A 22,443-nucleotide genomic window follows, 5' to 3' on the forward strand; every position below is an offset into this window, starting at 1 on the left:
ATCAATAAAGATTAAACTTTTTGAAACCATCCTCCCTCTTAATTTAGAAAAATTTCGTTTCTTAAGTACGAAAAACCGACAATATGGGCCCTTTTCTAAAAAGGACAATTTTTCTATTAAAAAACCATTTTTTTACAAGATTAATGATTAGGTACCACATTTGTGGAACAACCATTGTGTCATTTGAATAAAAAGAATAGATATTAAACTTATTTAAAATGTTTTGACTGTCTCAATTATGAAAAAATTGACGAAATATCAAAATTTTCATTTCGATAATTACGGAAAAAAGACTCTAACATCAATATCTCTCGTTCTTCTGGGAAGTTATTCAGATAAGAATTGTTTACAGTCCAGGACACCTTAAAGATGAAAAATCAAGAGGTTTTACATTTTTTCACACCTCCATTTTTAAACTACTGATTACTTTTGCAAATGACCGACAAAATGGGCCCTTTTCAGTTTTCTAAAGAACCAATGAAATCAAACAATTAAATTATCGATAAATTCATGAAAACCGCATGATTCGACTTGTCAAAACATGTAGATTGATAATAAAAAGTAAAAAAAAATTAAGATTTTGCTCCAAAATTACTAAATTGCGATTATCTCGAAAACTAGAACCGAAAATATGGGCCCTTTTCATGTGGACGTCCACATATTTTCATATTTACATTGTACATCTAAATTATGGTAATGTCTTGTCCCATTTGGATCTAAATGAATTAAATTCCAAAATAATCCTAGTTTGATTATTTATATAAAAAATTGAATCATTTTAAAAAAATTAATTAATTAATTCTATAGAATAATTGGTATGATAAGAAATTCGAATTATATGTGCAAATTGTAAAAAAAATAAATTTACAGATTTAAAAAATGTTAATTAGAACGGGAGATGTATAGGATATACAGTATACTGTCGGATTTTTACTTTATTTTTTTAAAAAACTTTTTTAACGAATAAGAAATTTTTTTTTGTAAACATATATATGATTGGTATATACTATAGTTTTGTAGGAACATTAGGAACAATTACACATGGAAGAAATCTTAATGGTAATTTTTAAACAGTAATATTTATTAAAAAGATTTTCTTAAGTGGCCGACTATATACTGTCTGGTTTACCCTATATTCAATTTCTTAGAGAAATTTAAAAAATTGAAAATTTCCAAATTTTATTTCTTTTTATAAATTGTTTTTAAACTTTCTATACTTGAGTATTATATGTTATTTAGTCACATTTAAGCATAATTTTGTAAAAAGTACAATCCTATCCAATTTCAAAAAATCGAAAATTTCCAAATTTTATATTTTTTAATTGGACAGCTTTACAAATTTCTGAAACTGAATATTACATTTCATTAAGTTAAATTTTATCATAATTTTGCAAAAAATACTAGCCTATAACTGAGATGTAAGCTTAAACATGTTTTCGATACCAAAAAATCAAGAAATTTATATAGTTGATATCAATTAATATCATTAACTCGCAGTATTATTTGCGGGGTCTCTGCAAAGGTTTTAACGTCAAAATAATGCAATTCACAATTATTTGTACGTCTAATTAATCCAATATTCTTTAACTTCAGAAATATTGCAAATGTAGATTTTTTATAATTAAGGTTTTATGATGAAAATGATATTGGGTCAGAATTCGTGAAATTTTCACAGAAAATAAAAAGAATTTTTTTTTCATCGAAATGTTGAAAAAACATTTCTATTTGGCCTTAAGAATGTGTCCACCAAAAAACAGAAAAAAAATTATTTTTTATAAAAGTTATTGCAAAATTAATTTTTTGCAACTTTTTAAACAAAATTTGATTTCTCCTAAATGAATGAACTGATTTAAATGAACCAAGCGGGAATATAAAAGGGATAAAATATACTTTCGTTTAGAATTAGAAAATTTTAAAAAAGTTTATTTTTTAATAAATTTTTTATAAACAATTAATTTTTTTTAATGTTCTACGCCTTTTAAAAATTTGAAAAAAAATTAACATACACTTAAAACTATAAGAAATCAAAATCCGTTGAGAAAATTTTAGAGCGACAATTATTTTAAAAGTTATAATGAAAATTATATTGAACGGAGATGCGATTTTGATGATTTTCAGAATTAAAACATTATTTTTAACTACGAAATGAACAAAACACTGTCAAATTAACATTTTTATTCAATTATATAACCATAAAAATTGATAAAAATGATCAAAAACTAATTTCAGCGTTGATGCACATTTCCGTTCAATATAATTTTCATTATAACTTTTAAAATAATTGTCGCTCCAAAATTTTCTCAACGGATTTTGATTTCTTATAGTTTTAAGTGTATGTTAATATTTTTTTCAAATTTTTAAAAACCGTAGAACATTAAAAAAATTTGATTGTTTATTAAAAATAATTTTTTTTCTGTTTTTTTGTGGACACATTCTTAAGGCCAAATAGATATGTTTTTTCAACATTTCGATTTAAAAATAGTATATTTCGTAACGAGTGCGAGCAGTTGTCAAGTTTTGAATGAGCACTTTTTTGGAACGAACTGTCTTCGCCTACAGTTTGTTCCAAAAAAAGTGCTCGTTCAAAAATTGGCAACTGCTAGCACTACATTATAATCAACAAATTGCGATAACTTTACGCTGTCTTCCAGAAACTAACACTTAAAAAATTTTAAATTCTCAATAGAAAAGGAGACTTTTTCTCAAACGAAATCCCATCCCATCGTATAAACAAGCAAAAATAAATCGTCTCCAGTGAGATATGACAAAAAGTCAAAAATTTGCAAAAAACTTTAAAAAAAAGTAACTCTGAAATTAGACTTTCTATTAAAAAATGTTGTATAGAAAAGTTGTTTGTATTTTCCTAAACTACAATAATATGAAAATAAAAATTTTGAAATTTGAATTTTTAAAATTCTGTAGTTTTGGTAGTTTTCAAAAAAATGGCTGGCTAACGAACTTAGCCTTCCTTTTTATACCAACTTTAAGTTGGTTTAAGTTTTTCAGGTTCAGGGGACCCCAAAACGTGAAGATTTCAAATCATTAGCAAAAGTCAAAATTCGCACAAAACTAATACCTTCTTATGTGATGAGAATGTAAAAAATTATACTTGAGATTATAAACCAAGTTAACAGAATAAAAAAAATCAAACAATACTCAGCATCCAGCAACTTCTAAAAAAAATTCAATGACTTTTCAAGGTTTTAAAAGTTAAAAATATATTTTTTTCAGGTCCATTTTTAATGAACTAATTTTGAAAATATATAATATTATACATATGATTCATTCTATTTTAAACCATCATCATTTCACCAACAAAAAACAATCGCGAGGAGAGCGATATACTAATGAGTTTTATTATTTAAAAATTTAATTATTTATAATATATTACACATCGAATTTACAAAAACATATTTTAAATAATTTTTTTTTATTAATCCCATTAAATGTCCATAATTCGTCACATGAGAATGATAAAGTCTCTTAATTTCACAAAAATTTTTATCAAGAATAATTTTGTTTATTTAACAATAATTGTTTAATTTATTTGTTATAAATAATTTTAAATTGGACAATAAAAAAAACAATTATGGAGTAAATTATTTTTTTGAGGTTTCAAGATTTTTCAAGATTTGTTAGCCGTCCTCGAATGTTCTTCGAAAATATTCATTTTACAAAAATAGTTATCAATGATAATTTTCTTTTTATTTAACAATAATTGATAAATTTTTTTGATATAATTATTCGATTGGTTTCTAGCCTTTCAAGGCCATCTTCGAAGGCTCTTCAAAGTCTCTTTGATTCCCTAAAAAACTTTATCAATAATATTTCCCTTCATGATTAGCAATTAACAATAATTGTTTAGTTTATTTGTTGTAAATAATTATTATTAGCAATTAAAAAAAGAATATTTTCTTAATTAATTATTTACAAGTTTTCAGATTCTTCTTATGTTATAAACAAACTGTATTACGTACTTACCTTACAGACATACAAATGAAAACATTAAATTATTTAAATATTAAAACGTATTCTAAAACAATGACGTAATCTACTATTGATAATGAAATTATAGTAATAATTTGTATATATTTTTGTCAAACTCTATTATTTACTTTATATAAACAGTTTAAAATCAATATTAACAAAGTCTTAAATTTTGTTTAATAATTGTATCATATCACAAGCTTTTTTGAATAAGAAAAAACTTGAAATTGTTGTAAAAAAAAAATTAAATCAAGCTGTAACATAGAAATAATTAACAACCAACATAAACAATATGAGTCTTATTTAATGTGTAATTGAACGAGAAAATACAAATGAATTTGCTACATTCATAAAAAATGTTTATGTTTTACTTAAAAAATTAAATTAAACTATAATTTACAAATAAATTGACAAACATTATAATCAATATATATATATATATATATATATATATATATATATATATATATATATAAAGTTGCTCTGACAGTTGGTTCTGGAAATCTATAAAAAAAATAATTATATATTATTTTTATAGGTTAAAATTGTTGAAAAATTATATTTTACATTAATGCAGTTATTGCAATTAAACAAAATTAATATTATTGCATAAAAATTTTTTATTTTTATTTAAAAAATATAATTTTTTTAATATTGTATTATTATTATTATTATTGTTTTTTAATATAAAATAATAACAGCAACTAACCTAAAAAATGTTATCCGCAATTGATATAGAACAATGCTGTATATTTTTAAACTGCATTTGAGTCTTATACATTAATTAATTAATTAATTAATTTAATTAATTTATAATTTGATTAATTAATTCAATAACATTTCACTTCAATTTATTTTCACTAAACAGCGAAATTGAATTCACTTGTCAATTTTCTATACATAAATAAAAATATCCACTAAAAAAACACCTAGCTCTATCTCTCGGACAAACTTTTCACTTTCCACAAATATAGCAAATGTGGGGCTTTTGTCCAGTGGCGCATTTGACTTGTGGCGCATTTGTCCAGTGGCGCATTTGGGAACTTACCATCACCATCGGACATGCTAACTTTATTATTTTGACAAACAAACTTTTGATTTCGAGCTTTTGCTGTTTTTCTAATCTTCCTTTTTTTACAAGTTTACTATTATCATCATCATCATCATCATAACCATTGAGACTACCATTTTCAAGAATGTCACTATCGCACAGAACATCAAACTTGTTTTCCAGTTTTACTACATTCTTAACACGCTCTAGTTTCCTATTTGTAACTCTTCTTTTTTTCTTTACTTTTTCTTTTCTTACAGCTAGTTTCCAATCATCATTTTCATCATTGAAACAAACTTTTCCAGTTGTTTTAGCAAATGTTCTTTGATTTGGAAAATGTTCTTGTAAAATCTCCTTTTTCTCAAAAATTGAATCATGTTGAGCAATTTTAGTTTTGTTTTCCTGATGCTGTATTATGTCCTGAGCACTAACGTTACTCATATTCATATTACTATTGCGATATAATATAAGTACTTTTACAGGATGGAGTTCAAACCAATTATTTTCATTCTCGTTTACTTCTATGTACGGATTGTTAATTCTGATTACTTTAAGAAGAGAAGAAACACCTGGATATAAGGTCACACATGCTGCATCATTATCTTTATTGTAATAATACTCATCCTTATTCAATTTGCCGAATTTATGTCTTGCGTGAGAATCGAACATCCAAATTTTATTGTTTTTCCTTCCAACAGCTATTGAGATGTTATTTGATGTGAGAATAGCTGATCCATCTGCTTTGAGGAAATCTTGTAGTCTATCTTCTAAATTCATGCAATCATAGATGTTTTTCATAAGATGTCCGAGTTCAACTGGTTCCAACTGAATGTATCTTGTCAAATTTCCGATAGTACATGAGGTCGTGACTCTATACTCTGTCTATAAATTTCATCTCCAATTAGAAGTTCCTTATCGACATCATGTTCTGTCCATAACTCAGGATCTTTGATGCTGCATTTGACTATTGCCACAGCTGCGTTAGCAGTACATTGTCTTCCATTGCTAAAACCTAAGAATTTTGTAATATTAGCTTGATGAAAAGTTCCCCTAATAATTTTAAAACTTTCATTCATTCTCTTTGTTTCGTTTTCTCTTACGACTGCAATATGTTCATTCCTTATCTCTTCTTTTCCTCTACTCTCTTTATCTACTTTCTTATCTTCTATTCTTTTCCTGTCACTCTCTTCATTTTTGAACTCCTTTTTTTGATCTTCTATTCCTTCTTCAGCACTTCTTTCTTGAACACATATTATATTTAAATTTTCAAAATCAACGCAGTACTCATTTTCTCTATCAGATACCTTAAAATCGCAATCCATTTCCACTTTTTCATTTTCTACATTCCACTTATGAACAAGAAGCATTGCCTCATTGTTAGTTTCACAACAATCATTTGATGATGAGAAACTATTTTTCGGCTGTACAGCTTGTTCATTTGTTTCATTTTCTGATTTTACTGAAGAGGAATTTTTCTTCTTCTCTCTTGCAGCACTAGATAATTTAAAATTTAAATTAATACTATTGAATGTAAATATATTAACATAATACATAATACAAAACAGAATACATAAGGGAGCGTTCACAAATTACGTAACGCTAATTTTTGAAAATTTTGACCCCCCCTCCCCCCATGTAACACACTGTTACATACATTAGCGCCATTTTTTCTGCTGTACATAACAAATAGCTAGACCCCCCCCACCCTTTATAATGTTACGTAATTTGTGAACGCTCCCTAACATACACAATTCCGTTAAAAAAGATGACAAAATAATTTATGATTTTCGGAATTTCCAGTACAACAGAGTAAGTATATGAGTATATTATCTGTGTTTTTAAGCCCGAAAATTGACAAAAAGAAGAGTTATTTTTCAAACAGTATTTTTAAAATTCCTCAATTTTATTTCTTTTGAAAAACAGATTCTAGTTAGGACTATAACAACAATAGTATTAAACATGAGATTTGTCTGTTTTAGATTATTCGTTTGAGAAAAAAAATTCACGCTTATAACTTTACTTTTCTTCATGAAACTTAGTAAATAATAAAATAATAGCGACATATTCCTCGTTCGCTCGGTTCACATTTTTCTAATTTACTTCTAGTTAAATACATTTTTATTATTGTACATTACTATAATATTAAAATTTTTATTATTTATTTAATTAATAATATCTTTATTGTTAATATATAGGGGAGAGTGTGTCAAACCGGCCATATCTCAATATTTCTGAAATGGTGAAATTTGAAAAAGTGTTGTTTACAAATTTAAAGCAACCATGTCTATTATACCTTATTTTTTAATCTGACAGTTAGCTTATGATTGTGCAACGCTTGGAGCAAAAGTACTCGAACGTTTCGAGTACTCGAGTGCATTCGAGTACTCGGATTTTTTCGAGCTCTTAAGTAAATTCGAGTTCTAGAGAAAAAATCTTATAATTTTCGCATATATTATAATTAGCAAATTGAAGTACACTTTGACATTGAAGATTTATTGACTTTATTGATTCAGTTATTCGCATAAATTCGAAATTTTCTACTTATTAATAGTTTCTTTTGTCATTTAAAAGCTCGAATCCATTCGAGCACTCGAATTTACCCGAGTACTCGATACATCGAGCCGGCTTGGGCTCGGCTTGGCTCGGCTCGAAAAAATTTCGGCTCGGCTCGGAAATTCGAGCTTTTTGCACATCTCTAATTTATATTTAAAAAAATATATAATATATTATAGAAATATCCCAGTGGGTACCGGGACATGGGATGTCTTTAGTGCGTCCTTAGGACATCATTACGATGTCTATGTCCGTTCAAATCTCTTTCTATCTTCTCTTTTTATTAAATCTCTTTCAATAACCCTTATTTTCTCTACTTTTATCATTTTAATATTTATTTTTTTTCCTTTCTATCCCCATTTAAATCTCAGTATCCAGATGGAAATATTCCCGGGAACTTTGAGGGAACTAAAACCGGTAGCTACTACCGGTAACCACTACTGGAATTTTTTATCGCTAATAATGCCAAAAATCACTACCGGAAGATTTTCCCGGAAAAACTACCAAAATAATTACAGGGAATTATTCCGGTAGTGATTTTTGGCATTACTAGCGATAAAAAATTCCGGTAGTGGTTACCGGTTTCAGTTCCCTCAAAATTCCCTGTAATATTTCCATATTTATACTTATTCCCTTGGATCTACCGCAATCTATCTCTTTTTTATTAGATTCAAAAATCCCCTCCAACACTTCTTGAACACTTGTCATCGAGAGCGTTCTTGTATCGCCGTACTGACAATTATTTTTACTGTCTAATAACATTGAATAAAATTTTTAAAAAATTGGGCGGTATCTGACTTTTGTCCCAAAGGTTCAGGGTTCGAGCCCTTCTGCGTGCGAGATTTTTCAAATCTACTTTTAAGTGTTATGTGTACTCTGTCCCTGACCCTTTCATCTTTATCACACTCTTATTCTTAAGGGTAACATACATTTTTATAAAGATTTTAAAATAGAGAAACCATTTTAATGAAACATTGATGGCTGCTGAAAAGAAATACAAAAACAAACAAGTATATTATTGGTTAAAACTCCCATATGAAAAAAATCCCGAAAACATCTTCAGTTGGACTAGTGCGCACTGGGTTCTTGTGCATCAAAGTCTTTGACAAGTTCTCTTCTATTTTTTAAGACACAAAAACAGCCACTCATCTTCAACATTTCAGGAAATACTTAAAATCTCATTACGAAAAAGTAATGCAAACATGGCTACTCGTGAATTTTATTGATATATATCTTATTATTATATTATTAATAGAACGTTCAACGTCCTTCCGGCAAGACAAAAAAAACTAAGGTGAGTCCGCCTGAAATCGCATTGTAAAATTAATATGGATTTAACTAACATAACAAGAAATATATAATTGAAAAAGTGAAAACGTCAGCTTTCAGCGCATTTAAAAATCTAGTAGGTAAATTAAAACCCCAGAACTGGGTAGCTTAAAGAAGTTGAAACTTTTTTATATAAAATTTTTTCATGAATCTAAAAAAAATATTAAAAAAGGAAATTTTTTTAATCAAACAATTATGTCTCATTCTTTGAACGTTTCTGAAGAGAAAGAGATTGAACCGGATAAAAAATATTGATTTTTGTCGATATTACATTAAATTTACGAAAAAATGTTTTTTTACTTTTTAGAAACATAGAAAGTTTCAGGGCATTGAAAAAAGGTTTAATATTATTATTTTTAAAAGTCAAATATACAGATTTTTCGTCTTTTTGCTTACTTTAATCCCTAAAAGTGCAAGAAAAGAAAAATTGAATTCCCCTTTTTTAAAAGCCTTGTCAAGACGGCCTTTCAGAACGTCCTTCCGGTAGGAAGGGCGCTTGGACGTTCTATCATTATATCCCAGGTAGAAATTTTAACTCTGTAATGACCAGTCACTGGAAAATTTTTCTAGATTCAGGTCAGTGGCTGACCAGAAAATCTGTCAAGTGATTGATTAGAAATGTAACGTGCTGCTTTAGCAGTCACTGGTTAGATTATCTGGCAAGTAACTGGAGAGTTTTTTGCTCGAAACCCAGAGTATAAAATATAATTTTTTCCAGCTCTTGTTATTATATTTATAATTATTTAATTATATTTTTGTGTTTATTCAAATATTTAAGACTAATCGAACTCTAGACCCTGGAAACACAACGCATATTCGTTACCACACAACCACGGTGACTAGATGGTAATTTATCATAACTACAAGTTTAAAATATGAAGTTCTATTCCGATTGTGACCAGAATTTCTGGCCAGTGACTTGTCAAACGTAATGATCAGAAATCATAACCAGATAAATTGTTTAGTCACTTGTCAGACACTTGACAGTTGACACATCTTATCTTGTCAAAATTCAGAAAAATGAAAACTTTGGTTTTCAATTTTTTACTGTATGGAAAATGAAAATTATTTTTAATATCTAACTATAAATGTTTGACTAAGAGAGTATTTTATGGGACTGGTGCTTTATTTTTTCCATGGTCACTTTCTGTGTCCGCAGTTTATTTTTTTGATATTGTCAAGATTTTCCGGCTAGAGATTTGGAAAAATGTAGAATAATTTTTTTAATAGGAGTTGGCAAGTTTTTCAGATAAGTGGTGAAACAGGTTTTTCAGGAAGAATCAAATAATTTTTCAAATCAGAGACTGACCAGCGTCTGAAAGGAAATATTATCACAATTATGATCAGATTTTCTAGTCAGTGACTTCACTGTAAAAACAAGTGTCTCAATGTAAGACGTTTTGTCCCCACTTTTGAAACATTTGAGGTGTTTTACCTCAAAATTACTAAGGTAAAACACCTCAATTGTTTCAAAAGTGGGGACAGAAACGTCTTACATTGAGACACTGTTTTTACAGTGTTGACAAAAGTACTGTTCACAAAGAGGAAATATTTTCATCCAGTGAAACTGGCCACTCACTTATTTAGGACTGGCCAGATTGTCTTGGCAAGTAAAACTCGCTCCCTACTTCACAGCTACTTGAAGGAAACAAGTAATACTTGACGAATTTCCACTTGGGATACTAGAGCCAAAAAAATATACCTGGGTCTGGTCGTTTACCAAGATCAAGTCCTTTACGGTTTTCAGTGGTAAAAACAACCCCTAAAAAGAGGGAAAGCAATTGTCTTGCAAAAAATCTATAAAAATTCAAAATTTTTATTCAAAAATTGTTTAAACCTCATTGCGACCATTAAACATACCCTTACAAATATGTGAGGTCCAACTTTTAACTCCAAAACTACCCCTATTTCGATTTATTTAAAAAAATATTAAAGAAACAAAATTTTTATGATTTTTTAAAATTAATCTTTGAATAATTGAACCTCCCAATTCTATAACTCGATCTGATTATTTATTCATAGAATATTACTAATTGATTTAAAAAAGAAAGGATTCAATTCGATTGAGATTTACGAGTTTTATTTTTTATTTATTTATTACTTATTTATTATTTATATATTATTTATTTATTATTTATTTATTAATAAAATGTTACTAATTGATTTAAAAAAGAAAGAATTTAATTCGATTGAAATTTACGCGAGTATTAGGTAATTTTGACCGTTACCTTGTACACAGAGCCTTTGCTTCAGTGCGCTTTTTGGCCCTGCGCGCAAAGACAAAAAATACAATATCTCTGAAAGTTTAAGAGTCTCCATTGATTTCTTTATGTCAAAATAGTCGTGAAATCCTAAGGAATCAAAATATCGCTATTAGAAAAAAATTAAAGATACGCTTATAAACAAAAAATTTGTTTAAACAATATTTCTTAAATTTTTTATTTAAAACAAAAAAAATTTTTTTTGCAAATTTTTTCATTTTAATTGTCTGTAAATAATAAGTAATCCCTGAAAAAATAATTAAAATCTATCCATATGTCTCTGAGATATTGCGTTTTCAAAATTTCAAAAAAAAATTTTGATAACCCTGAACAACCACAAATTTTCAAAATTTTCGAAAACCTTTTTGGAATTTTTATTCGCATGTATTTTTCTACAATTTCTCAAAGTTTCGCCAAAATCGGAGAACTGAGGGACAACTTTGATTTGTTAGGTATGATTTGACCCACCAGTCAAGTAGAAGTGAGCGCCTCTGGGCCACTCACTGCTACCCGACTGGAATTATAGCACGCGTCCACGCGTACATCGAGTTATAGAATTGGGAGGTTCATATTGTAATATCTTCTTATCAGCTTACTATTTTCAAATTTTCACTCCAACCCTTTGTAACGTTTTATCACGTTTCTGTTCTACTAACAATCCTTGTTGTTACACAGATTGAATAATTCATATTAGTACTATATATTTTCAAATTGTATTTCGCGCTTTAGCGCCAATCTTTAACACCAGGCGTCGCGCACGCCATGAATAGCAGACGACAAAAGCACATGTTGCTTCTGGCCGGCAAGAAACAGCAGATTGGTGTGAACCACATGTACGAAAACATACCATTGCGCATAATTAATAATTGTATTTTTATATTCTTTGTGCCAAAATAAATTATTGTTTCTTGTGAGTGCGCTGATTATTTCCGCCGTTTCCAGCGTCATAATCGCCGATTTCAGTTGTGGGAATACTAACAGGTTAGTCTTCCAATTTTGTTTTTCTTGGCTTGTCACCGAAGGAAGGAGGAGAAATTTTTCGAGCAGTGGATTCCTGGTTGGCAATTGTGTCTCACAATATGAGTCGAACCCTCGATTTTTATTACAATTAATTCTTATATTGTTGGTCACATTTTTGGCGCCCAACGTTATCTTTTAACCAAAATTGTGCCCTTGCCACATTTTTGGCACCTAACGCATATTTTAATAAATTTCTTAAAATTCATTTCTCTCTGTGCGAGTCTACGTTGAGAGTTCCCCTCGCGTCGCCATTGTGACGTCACGCCAGGGCCACTCTCTGATCACTCACACAACCATATGACTGTGTCGCGCCTGAAAAGCAACACACTTGCCATTCTTGTAAATAACTTAGCATTTTTCTAAATTATCCTCGCGCATTAAAGTCATATTATTATTAAACAAAAAAAAACATATAAAACCCAACCAGGCTCCCTCAGCTCAATTAATGGAAGTTAAAAAGAAAAATCATTCTTGTATATTGCTACTATTAAATAAATAAAGCATGAATATTCTCTTTTCTGCTATCTCACTACTTGTATTCGCACCAATCTCAATACACTTCGCATAAATCATGGAATTTACAACTGTCAACAAATTATTTCGATTAAATAATTAACTTTACTCAAAATTAAAATACGTAATGTAAATTTCAGACTACACTTTACTTAAAATATCTTTGTTTTCTTTTTCAAAATATTTCTAGTATAGTACATGCAAGAAAATAAAAACATATTTTTTCGCTTCGCTTAAATTTTATACTTACGCTACGCTTACTATTTATATTTTTCGCTGCGCTTACTATTGTTTTGCTTTCTCAACACCTTTGTTTTTTCGCGTAAACTACTTAGCAACAATTATTTAACAAATTTTTTTGTAGAAATTGTATAATACACCGACTTAAAAATTTTATTTTAATATTCTTTTCCTCCGTAAAAATAACAATCATGATTGACAATTTTTAAATAATTTCCTTCTTTATAATAAAAAAAAGGGAATCACGAGTCTCCAGCTTGATTAGCGCGATGAAAACACAGCTGTGTTTACTATCACAGCACAAATACCTTGCTTCTTTCAAGTCTTCGAAATTACAGAAATAATGAAATTTTAATTTTATTTCAATGATTTCTGTATAATCTTTCTATTAAAGAGAGAAACTATTTTGAGAAAAAAAAAGAATCTAATCAATTTAAAAAAAAAAAATAATAATTTTATTAATAAAAGTTTGATTATCGAAATTAAAACGAAATGTAACTTTTATTTTCCTCTGAATTAATAAATAAAATTAATTAACAATTGAAACAAAAGGAACAAAATGTATTAAAAGATAAATTAACTTTTCTTTAATTAACAAAATTAAAATAAATTGAAATTTTTTTTCTTTTTCTCTCTCTCATTTTCCTTTAAATTGATAAAACAAAATTTTATTAAAATTTGATTATCGAAATAAAATCTTATTATTGATGATTAAATTAGTAAAATAACCTTATTAAAAATCAGATTAACAAAATAAAATTTTATTAATAACTAAGTTGATAAAATGAAGTTTTACTAAAAATAAAATTAATAAGATGAGATTTCTTTTTGTTAACAAGTAAAATGATGAAATAAAATCTATTAAAAAAAAATTTTTTTTTCTAACAAAGGAAAATGCTTATTTAATTATGGGAAAAAGAAGCCCTAAAAAGAACGAAAAACAAAAACGAAAAACACGTTCCCAAACAAGCGCATTTAAAGATTCTGACAAAATGTGGAGAACACCACCCAAAGAAGACAAAACAACCCCCGTTAACTCTGAAAATTTAGATAATAACACTGCGCGTACTGAAAATGTTACTAACACCGCACACGTTCCACAAGAAGGAACATGGAGCGCAACTAAAGAAAATTTAGAAATTATTTTTTCACAAAATCAAAATCAAAGACCTCCTTCACCAGCGGAAAATTTTAGCCCAATAAATAACGCCGACGTAGAATCTCAATCAACTAGCGCAAATACAACTCCAACTTACCAGTGGAACATTTTTAAAGATACAAAGGCTAACACATTAAAAGACACTCATACAGTCAACCCTTTACAACCCCCATCAGGGACACTTCCTAAAATAACGCTTCATCGCCGCGTTCATAAATCTAAAGCACAAAAAACCCCAGTATCTAACACACAATTAAATCATTTTTACACGCGAATAGAAAATCTCGCAATTGCTCAAGCGGAAGAAAATAAAAAATTCAAAAATGATATGCATCAAATATTCCGACAACATCTCGAAAATACACGTCAACAAACACTAGACGCGTACAACGAAAATCGACTAGAACTAACCGCGCTAAGAAAAGAAACAACTAAATCGATTAAAAAACTTCGTGCCGAAATGTCAGCTAACATACAGGACCTCACAAAAAAAATGTCACAAATGCAAACGAGACATGCGCCATCCCCGTGGCACGACTCTCGTTGGGAATTCGACAACAGTGGCGAACACATCGCGCAACAGGTTAGTTTACCCCCCACTACAACCACAAACACGGTCACATTCACGGATAACACTTCGACTACAACGCAAAGTGCAACCACAGTCATAGCGCCGATACACCCCCCACTCTCGTTCACACCTTTGCGACAAGGACCCCCTGCAAATCGCACACTACATTTCGCAGAACAACCAGATTTTATGTTTCCAACTCCCGAAAACGTAAATGACAGAAATCAACACGATTTAATTGACCTTCCCTTGAACCCAGTTCTCGACGCCTCCATCGCGCAACGAACTCAAGTTCCAAACTTACATAAAATCATCAAATCGTGGGATCTCAAATTTCCGGGAAAACAAGACGCAAACGAATTTCTCGACGAATTCGAAAGGAAAATGACTGCTTCAGCGATAAATCCAAATGACGCGCTCCCAATTTTCTCCCAAACTCTATCAGATACCGCGTTCTCATGGTTTAACATGTTTCGTCACAAATGGACAACATGGACAGAATTTTCCACGTCATTCCGAAAAACATTTAGTGATGTTAACGATGACAACCAAATTCTGAACAAAATCCACCGCGCAGTTCAGTTAGAAAATGAAACAGGGATAGATTTTGTCATAAAAATCGGCGCGCTTTATAACAAATTGAGAAATAAAATTCCGGAAAACATCCAGCTTGACAAAATTTATCTAAGCCTACACTCCTAATTAATTTCTCTTTTCGATCGCGACAGCTTCACCTCTTATGAAGGACTTTTAGATAAAATACGCAAATACCAAGAAAAAATCGAGTTCATGCAACAATCGAATAAATTGCACGAACAAGACGCGAAACGGTCTCGTAACCAGCGCAACAGAAATCAATTAAATGCAATCGATTCGCAAACCTCACAATCTAAAAATTTTTCAGACGAATCAACCGAAAAAGAAACCGAAACAGAAACAAAACAAAAACAAGCGAATAAAAACAAACAAAAAGCGAAACCAGAGCCCAAACAAAAGTTAAATAAAATAGACATTTATCAAAAACAGTTCGAGTCTCTTAAACAAAAATTAAATATAAGCGACACAGAAAATCCCAATGCGAGTAAACCTAAAAGCGCTTTGATCACTCCGAACAAATCTTCGTCTTCTCATAGGTCGCGCAAACGTTCCACTTCTGCTTCTTCTAACTCCTCAAGCTCCGCTCCGTCGCAGAAAGGGGGGGAAAAACGTAGATCGTCTGCGCACAAGAAAAGCGAAAATCCTCGTGGTCGTGGAAATGGCCACCGAGGCGGTAACAATCAAAATAATCGCGGACGCGGTTATAACAATGGTTGGAATGGTAGTGGCCGTGGTCGCAATCATAACCAAGACTACTACCACAATTCCCCCCACTCTTCGCAGTACTACCAGCTAGATTGTCAGTGCAGCGCGCAAAACGTGAGACCTCCTTGTCCCCCGCACGCGCCTCCACCGCAACCAACGAGCATGCAGGTAGGATTTATACTAGTGATTCTGAAAGCGATTATGATGATTGCTTATATTCTGAATCTGAGACTGAGTACTCTGAATCTGAGGAAGATTGCTCTCCCACAATAGGCGCGTGCATATCTTCACTCAGATCGCTGCCACTGATTAATCAGTCGAACAATTTATTTGTATTGACTGATAAAACTAAGCGCAGAGTACACAAAGGGCACGCATCGCCCTCGCCGCCTCAGGAAAGATGTACAATTTCCACGGTAATCAAAATCGGTAACGAAAGAATAACAGCGTTTCTTGACACAGGTAGTGATCGAACTTTCATGTCATGAGAACTTTTCGACAAACTCAAAAGTTTAGCTAACGGCGATCCGATTAAGGATGCGATAACGCGCGCCGGCGTACAACTCGCGCAACGCGATCACGTAGCCGCACCACGCCATTCCGTAAAATTCGATAGCGAAATAGATAATTGCCACGGTGAAATGTGGTTCGCCGTTCTCGACGGTCTAACTACACCAGTCATTTTAGGCATGGACTTTATAACTAGATGGCAAGTTATTATTGACGCAAGCCAAGGTTATTGGTCCATGAAAGGGTCCTCGGTTCGTCACCCTTTAGGCTCCATTTCCAATGCACGTAGCTTCCTAAATTCGGCTCAATTAATCGAATTATCTCCGGAACAAAGGAATAAATTAAATGCGTTTTTAGATGATAAATTATCGAAATTTGCCTCTGGAACCGGTGTTACTAATTTAACGACACACGTTATAGAGCTCACCGATCCAACGCCATTTAAATTGAAACCTTATCGCCGCAGCTTAGAAGCGAACAAAATAATTAACGATCAAATTGACATTTACTTAGACAAAAAGTTTATTGTTAGGAGCAATGGACGTTTTGCTAGCCCAGTGGTGCTCACTTATCGTAAGGATCGTAAGGCCTAGAGTATGCATGGACTTCCGAAAGTTGAATAAGAACACAAAGAAATCAGCATACCCTTTGCCACGTATGGACACCATACTTGATGCGCTATCTGAGGCTAACATTATTAGCACCATTGATTTAACTGACGCGTTTCACCACATACCAATTGACCCGAAATCGCGAGAATACACCGCCTTCGTTGTCCCTGGTCGTGGACAGTTTGAATGGGTCAGAATGCCCTTCGGACTCACAAATGCGCCGGCAACTTTCCAAGCTCTAACTGATAGACTGAAAGAAAAGTTCGTAGAACACATTCGCGCTAAAAATCTGCCCGAACATTACTGCGAACAAGTTCACGCGTATCTCGACGATTGGATAATAATATCCAAAACTTTTGAAGAACTTATTCTGCTTCTCGATGTAGTCCTTACCATTCTACAGGAAGCGGGATTGTCCATCAATCGCGACAAATCTTATTTCGCGAAATCGTCAGTAGAATATTTAGGTTTCATCCTTGACAAAGACGGTTTAAAACCAAATGCAAAGCGCGTCGAACCAATCCTCGAACGAGCGACTCCTCGTAATCGAAAAGAATTACGCCGGTTCAACGGCTCAGTGAACTGGTACCATCGACACCTGCGCAATATTGCAAAAGTGCAAGGACCGCTAAATAAATTAGCGAGTCCAAAGGTACCTTGGAACTGGACCGAAGAACACGAGGCCGCGTTCGACGAAGTTAAAGAATCTTTAAAAAGCGCTTTAACTTTAGTCGCGCCTAGGCCCGGTTTACCCCTCTACTTGTATACCGATGCAAGCGACACCGGTATCGGTGCTATCTTGACACAGCAAGATGGAGAAAAAGAATACTTAATCACATGCTTGAGCAGACCTTTAAGAGGTGCTGAATTAAATTACACCACCACTGAAAAGGAATGCTTAGCTGTGATTTGCGCTATCAAAAAGCTCCGCTGCTACCTCGAATGCGCTGAATTTACTGTGATAACGGATCATTCCAGTTTAATTTGGTTGCAAGGTCTCAAAGACCCAAAAGGTAGACTTGCGCGATGGGCTCTCGAGCTTTCCGCAAACAGTGTCAAGATCGAGCACAGAAAAGGTACAACTAATGAAGCGCCGGATACGCTTTCGCGACTTTACGAAGACGATACTAACGATACGCACGTTACCGAACTAAATTCCATTAAAAGTCAAAGTTGGTACGACCAGATGTTAGAAAAAGTTCGTAAAGATCCCTTGCGCTACGAAAGATATAAAGTTGATTCGAACATTCAACTATACTATTATAAACCAAATATGGTTAAAGAAACCATCGGCGATAATAACGCCTGGAAAAAGATCCTTAGAGAAAATGAAATTTTACCGATTATTACCGAACATCATTGCACTGCTCAATCCGCGCACCAAGGTATCAACAAAACCTACCTTTCGATAATTAATCATTTCTATTGGCCTGGTATGCGCGAAGATATCAAGCGTTACGTTAATGAATGCGAGATCTGCCTTAAGTGTAAACCCAAAAATACACCCCCCCCAAGGCTTAATCTATCCGCGCAAAATTACGGAACCTTGGGAAACAGTGTCACTCGATATCGTAGGTCCCCTACCTCGGTCGAAATCTGGTAAAAGTTACATCTTAGTTTGCGAAGACACATACACTCGGTACATAGATTGCTTCGCGCTGTCCAAAGCAGACGGTCCCAAGATTGTAAAATCTTTAAATACTCTTGTTAACCGCTGGGGAGCGCCTAGAATCGTTATTACTGACAACGGTACAGAATTTGTAAACCGCAACATTACATCGTTCTTACAAAAAATCGGTTCAGTACAACGTACAACACCCGTGTATCACCCTCAGGCTAATCCTGTTGAGCGCGTGAATCGTAATTTAAAGACAATGTTAGCGAGTCTTCTCGGTGAAAATCAGCGCGAATGGGATATTCTACTTGAAGATATCCAGTTCGCGTACAACACCACTGTTCACACTTTCCTTGGAGTTACGCCAGCCTTTCTAAATTTTGCCCGTGAGCCAAGACGAACAGGTGAACCACCGCGCGAGATAAACACTGACATAAATACAGACGAGACAATCAACATTTGGTTAGATCGTATAAAACAAATAGATGCGCTTCGCGCAAAAGTTGAACAACTCATGAAAAAGGCTAGTAAGAAGCAAGGTAAAGTAAATAATATAGTAAAGTATATAACAAAAACCGGAAGAATGATATTGATTTCAAGCCTGGAGATCTCGTATTCTATCCCAATAACACTTTATCTAATGCTGCACGCGGTTACAGCTCTAAACTGGCACCACGTTACAAAGGCCCAGCAACAGTTCTAGAAAAATTGTCACCCATGATAGTTGTTGTCGGCGATTCGCATGGCAAAAAGTTAGGAAAATATCATATAAACGACTTAAAACCTGCAAGAAAGAATCTTCGATCGCGCTCTACGTTGTAAAAATTTCTATTACAGATATACGATCACCATGGAACCAGCGCCCAACGACAACACGAACAACGCTACTGGATCTGCCCTACAAGAGATTCCGGTTCTGTGCATTACGCCACTCCCCGAAGACCAAGGCGAACCCAGCAGCGCCATCACTCTCGAGCAACCATCAAGTGGTCTGGTTGTTTTACGCAAGACAACCTTAGAAACCCTTCTGGCCGAACGTGACAACCTTAAAGAAAAGTTAACTACTATTCAACAACAATTGTCTTCTTTTGAAGAAAAAGAAAAACTAAATTGCGCAACGACCAGCAAGGCCACCGAACATAAGGAAGAACACTACCAATTTATGGCGGATTTGAACAAGGAACGCTACAACCTAACAAACACGATCTCAGAACTCCAGAAAGAGATCACTGATCTAAAAGTCGAACGCGCCACCATGAAAAAAGATCTCGATTCATATGAAGCCGATTTCAACCGAGTTTGCGACGATTACTCTTACCAGGAAGACTACAGCCTCCGCCTCAAGAAACTCTTTTACAACACGGTATCCGAAGTATGCCATGCTCTCGCAAATTTGCGCGAACCGAAGCTGAGACCTAAGGCCCCCGAAGGCTGCCTTAACTGTGGTATCAGCGGGCATAGCTTTCGTTCCTGCCAAAGAAAATATAACGGACGTTTCTGCCAAACCTGCGCACACCCCGACTTTTCGACCGCAGAATGTCCTTGGCCTCACTACCCTAATGGACCCTCTAGCATTCCCGAGAGCAGCAGATGTAAATCGTGCTGGCAATCAAAGACTACGCCAAACCCGCATTGCGCTGAGTGCCGTCGAAGAATGATAAGAGAAAATACCATTAAGCGCAATAAACTCGACCAAGAATTAGAAGATGCATCATTCTCACTCCCTTCCACCAGCCAATCAATGAAGGATGGAAGACAAGCAGTTCGCGCCATCATCGCTCCCCCAGCTTCTCAAGCCCAGCATATAGCCATTACGTCAGTTGTAACTAACAACTCTAAGAGCGAATTTTGCGTTCAATCCGAACCAAAAGCCGAAACTGGAATGCAGCCTTCTACTCAGCCAGCAAATCCCAAGACTGCTCTGCAAAATGCGCAATCCAACGAAGAGCCAACGGTTTCACAAGACCCAATAGTTGAACCACTAGTACTCTCACTCCAAGCACAGCCCAGTAATGTGCAGAACCTGATCTCCCCAAGGGAATCGATCGATGACAACGTTGCTCTATGGGAATCTCTCACGGAAGCGTTTAAAATTGGACTAAACGAAGACATCGAAAAAAATTGAACTCCAGTCCTCCTTGTACAACTAGTTTAGTAACGATAAACAGTATTACTTTAATTTTTTTAAATTTAGTTTTCTTTTAGTTAAGAACGATCTCTTGACAACCAAATATTATAATTATCACCAATTTTGTTTTCACTACTAAGTATTATTTTGAAAACTAAACTAAGTCATGATTACTATAGTAACTATTATTAAACAAAAAAAAAAAGAATTTTTTTTACCTATTTTCGTTAGACTTCTAATAATAGTCGAAATTTTTATATTTTGTTGCACCGTTGTGCCTTCGCGCCGTTGCGCAGTAAACTATTAGTAAAATAAAAAAAATATTAGTTTAGTATTTCATTTAATTTCTAACTACCAAAGCTACTTAGATATTAGCGCCGTTGCGCAGTATTATTCTCATTATCTAAAGATTATATATATTTTTGTACTACTCAGATCCTAGCGCCGTTACAATTGTAATCAACGACTTCTCAGCGCCATTAAAACCTTTCGAATAAAACAAATCTAATTGAAATATGTTGTTAAACATAATTGTATTAATTAATACCCCACAACTGATTATTAAGACGAGAAGTGAGATATCAGATAGGTTTTAATTTCAGATTCTTTTCCCTCCTTTCATTCAGTTATCTTTGCATCTCAATTTTTAATGCTTTGTTTTATTCCTAAATCATTATGATAATTATTCAATTCTAACTTAAAAGGATTAGTCTCTTTTGCAAGCCAAGGATTATGGGTTGGAGAGATTTAGCCAAACGACTCAATCCTGGGTAGCAACAACGATTTAAGAAGGGGGAATTGTAACGTTTTATCACGTTTCTATTCTACTAACAATCCTTGTTGTTACACAGATTGAATAATTCATATTAGTACTATATATTTTCAAATTGTATTTCGCGCTTTAGCGCCAAACTTTAACACCAGGCGTCGCGCACGCCATGAATAGCAGACGACAAAAGCACATGTTGCTTCTGGCCGGCAAGAAACAGCAGATTGGTGTGAACCACATGTACGAAAACATACCATTGCGCATAATTAATAATTGTATTTTTATATTCTTTGTGCCAAAATAAATTATTGTTTCTTGTGAGTGCGCTGATTATTTCCGCCGTTTCCAGCGTCATAATCGCCGATTTCAGTTGTGGGAATACTAACAGGTTAGTCTTCCAATCTTGTTTTTCTTGGCTTGTCACCGAAGGAAGGAGGAGAAATTTTTCGAGCAGTGGATTCCTGGTTGGCAATTGTGTCTCACAATATGAGTCGAACCCTCGATTTTTATTACAATTAATTCTTATATTGTTGGTCACACCTTTTATGCTTATTATAATCAACCCCTAAGACAAATCTTGATAACTACGGTATATTTAAGACTTGCAAAATCTGAATTTGAAGTTTGATACAAAAAATTAAAACTTTCTGTCAAATTAAAAAAAAATTTGATTTTTATGACATTGAAATCTGTATAATGCTGAATTAAAATTTTTATCTGTGTTCCTTGCCTCCAAAACCAGTCCTATCCTTAATCCGAAACTAGTTTTGGACATAAAGTACACAAATAAAAATTTGAATTTGGCATATATTATAAATTTCAAT

The 22,443-nt window shown here is 32.8% G+C and overlaps 1 protein-coding gene across 1 annotated transcript; it reads left to right on the plus strand.

Annotated features, from left to right (window-relative positions):
- Positions 1–11,896: 11,896 nt before the first annotated feature.
- LOC122510599 lies at positions 11,897–22,001 on the plus strand. Its single transcript, XM_043625371.1, has 2 exons — positions 11,897–12,162; positions 19,560–22,001. The coding sequence occupies exon 2, from the start codon at positions 19,573–19,575 to the stop codon at positions 20,845–20,847; it is 1,275 nt and encodes a 424-aa protein (XP_043481306.1). The 5' UTR covers positions 11,897–12,162; positions 19,560–19,572; the 3' UTR covers positions 20,848–22,001.
- The last annotated feature ends 442 nt before the right edge of the window (positions 22,002–22,443 follow it).

This window comes from Leptopilina heterotoma, unplaced genomic scaffold (assembly GCF_015476425.1).
Source record: "Leptopilina heterotoma isolate Lh14 unplaced genomic scaffold, ASM1547642v1 Lhet_708, whole genome shotgun sequence".
In the NCBI taxonomy this organism is placed as follows: domain Eukaryota; kingdom Metazoa; phylum Arthropoda; class Insecta; order Hymenoptera; family Figitidae; genus Leptopilina; species Leptopilina heterotoma.

Bases quoted from the DNA above. Each gene is read 5' to 3' on its own strand.
- LOC122510599 (XM_043625371.1), top strand. From the start codon at position 19,573: ATGGAACCAGCGCCCAACGACAACACGAACAACGCTACTGGATCTGCC.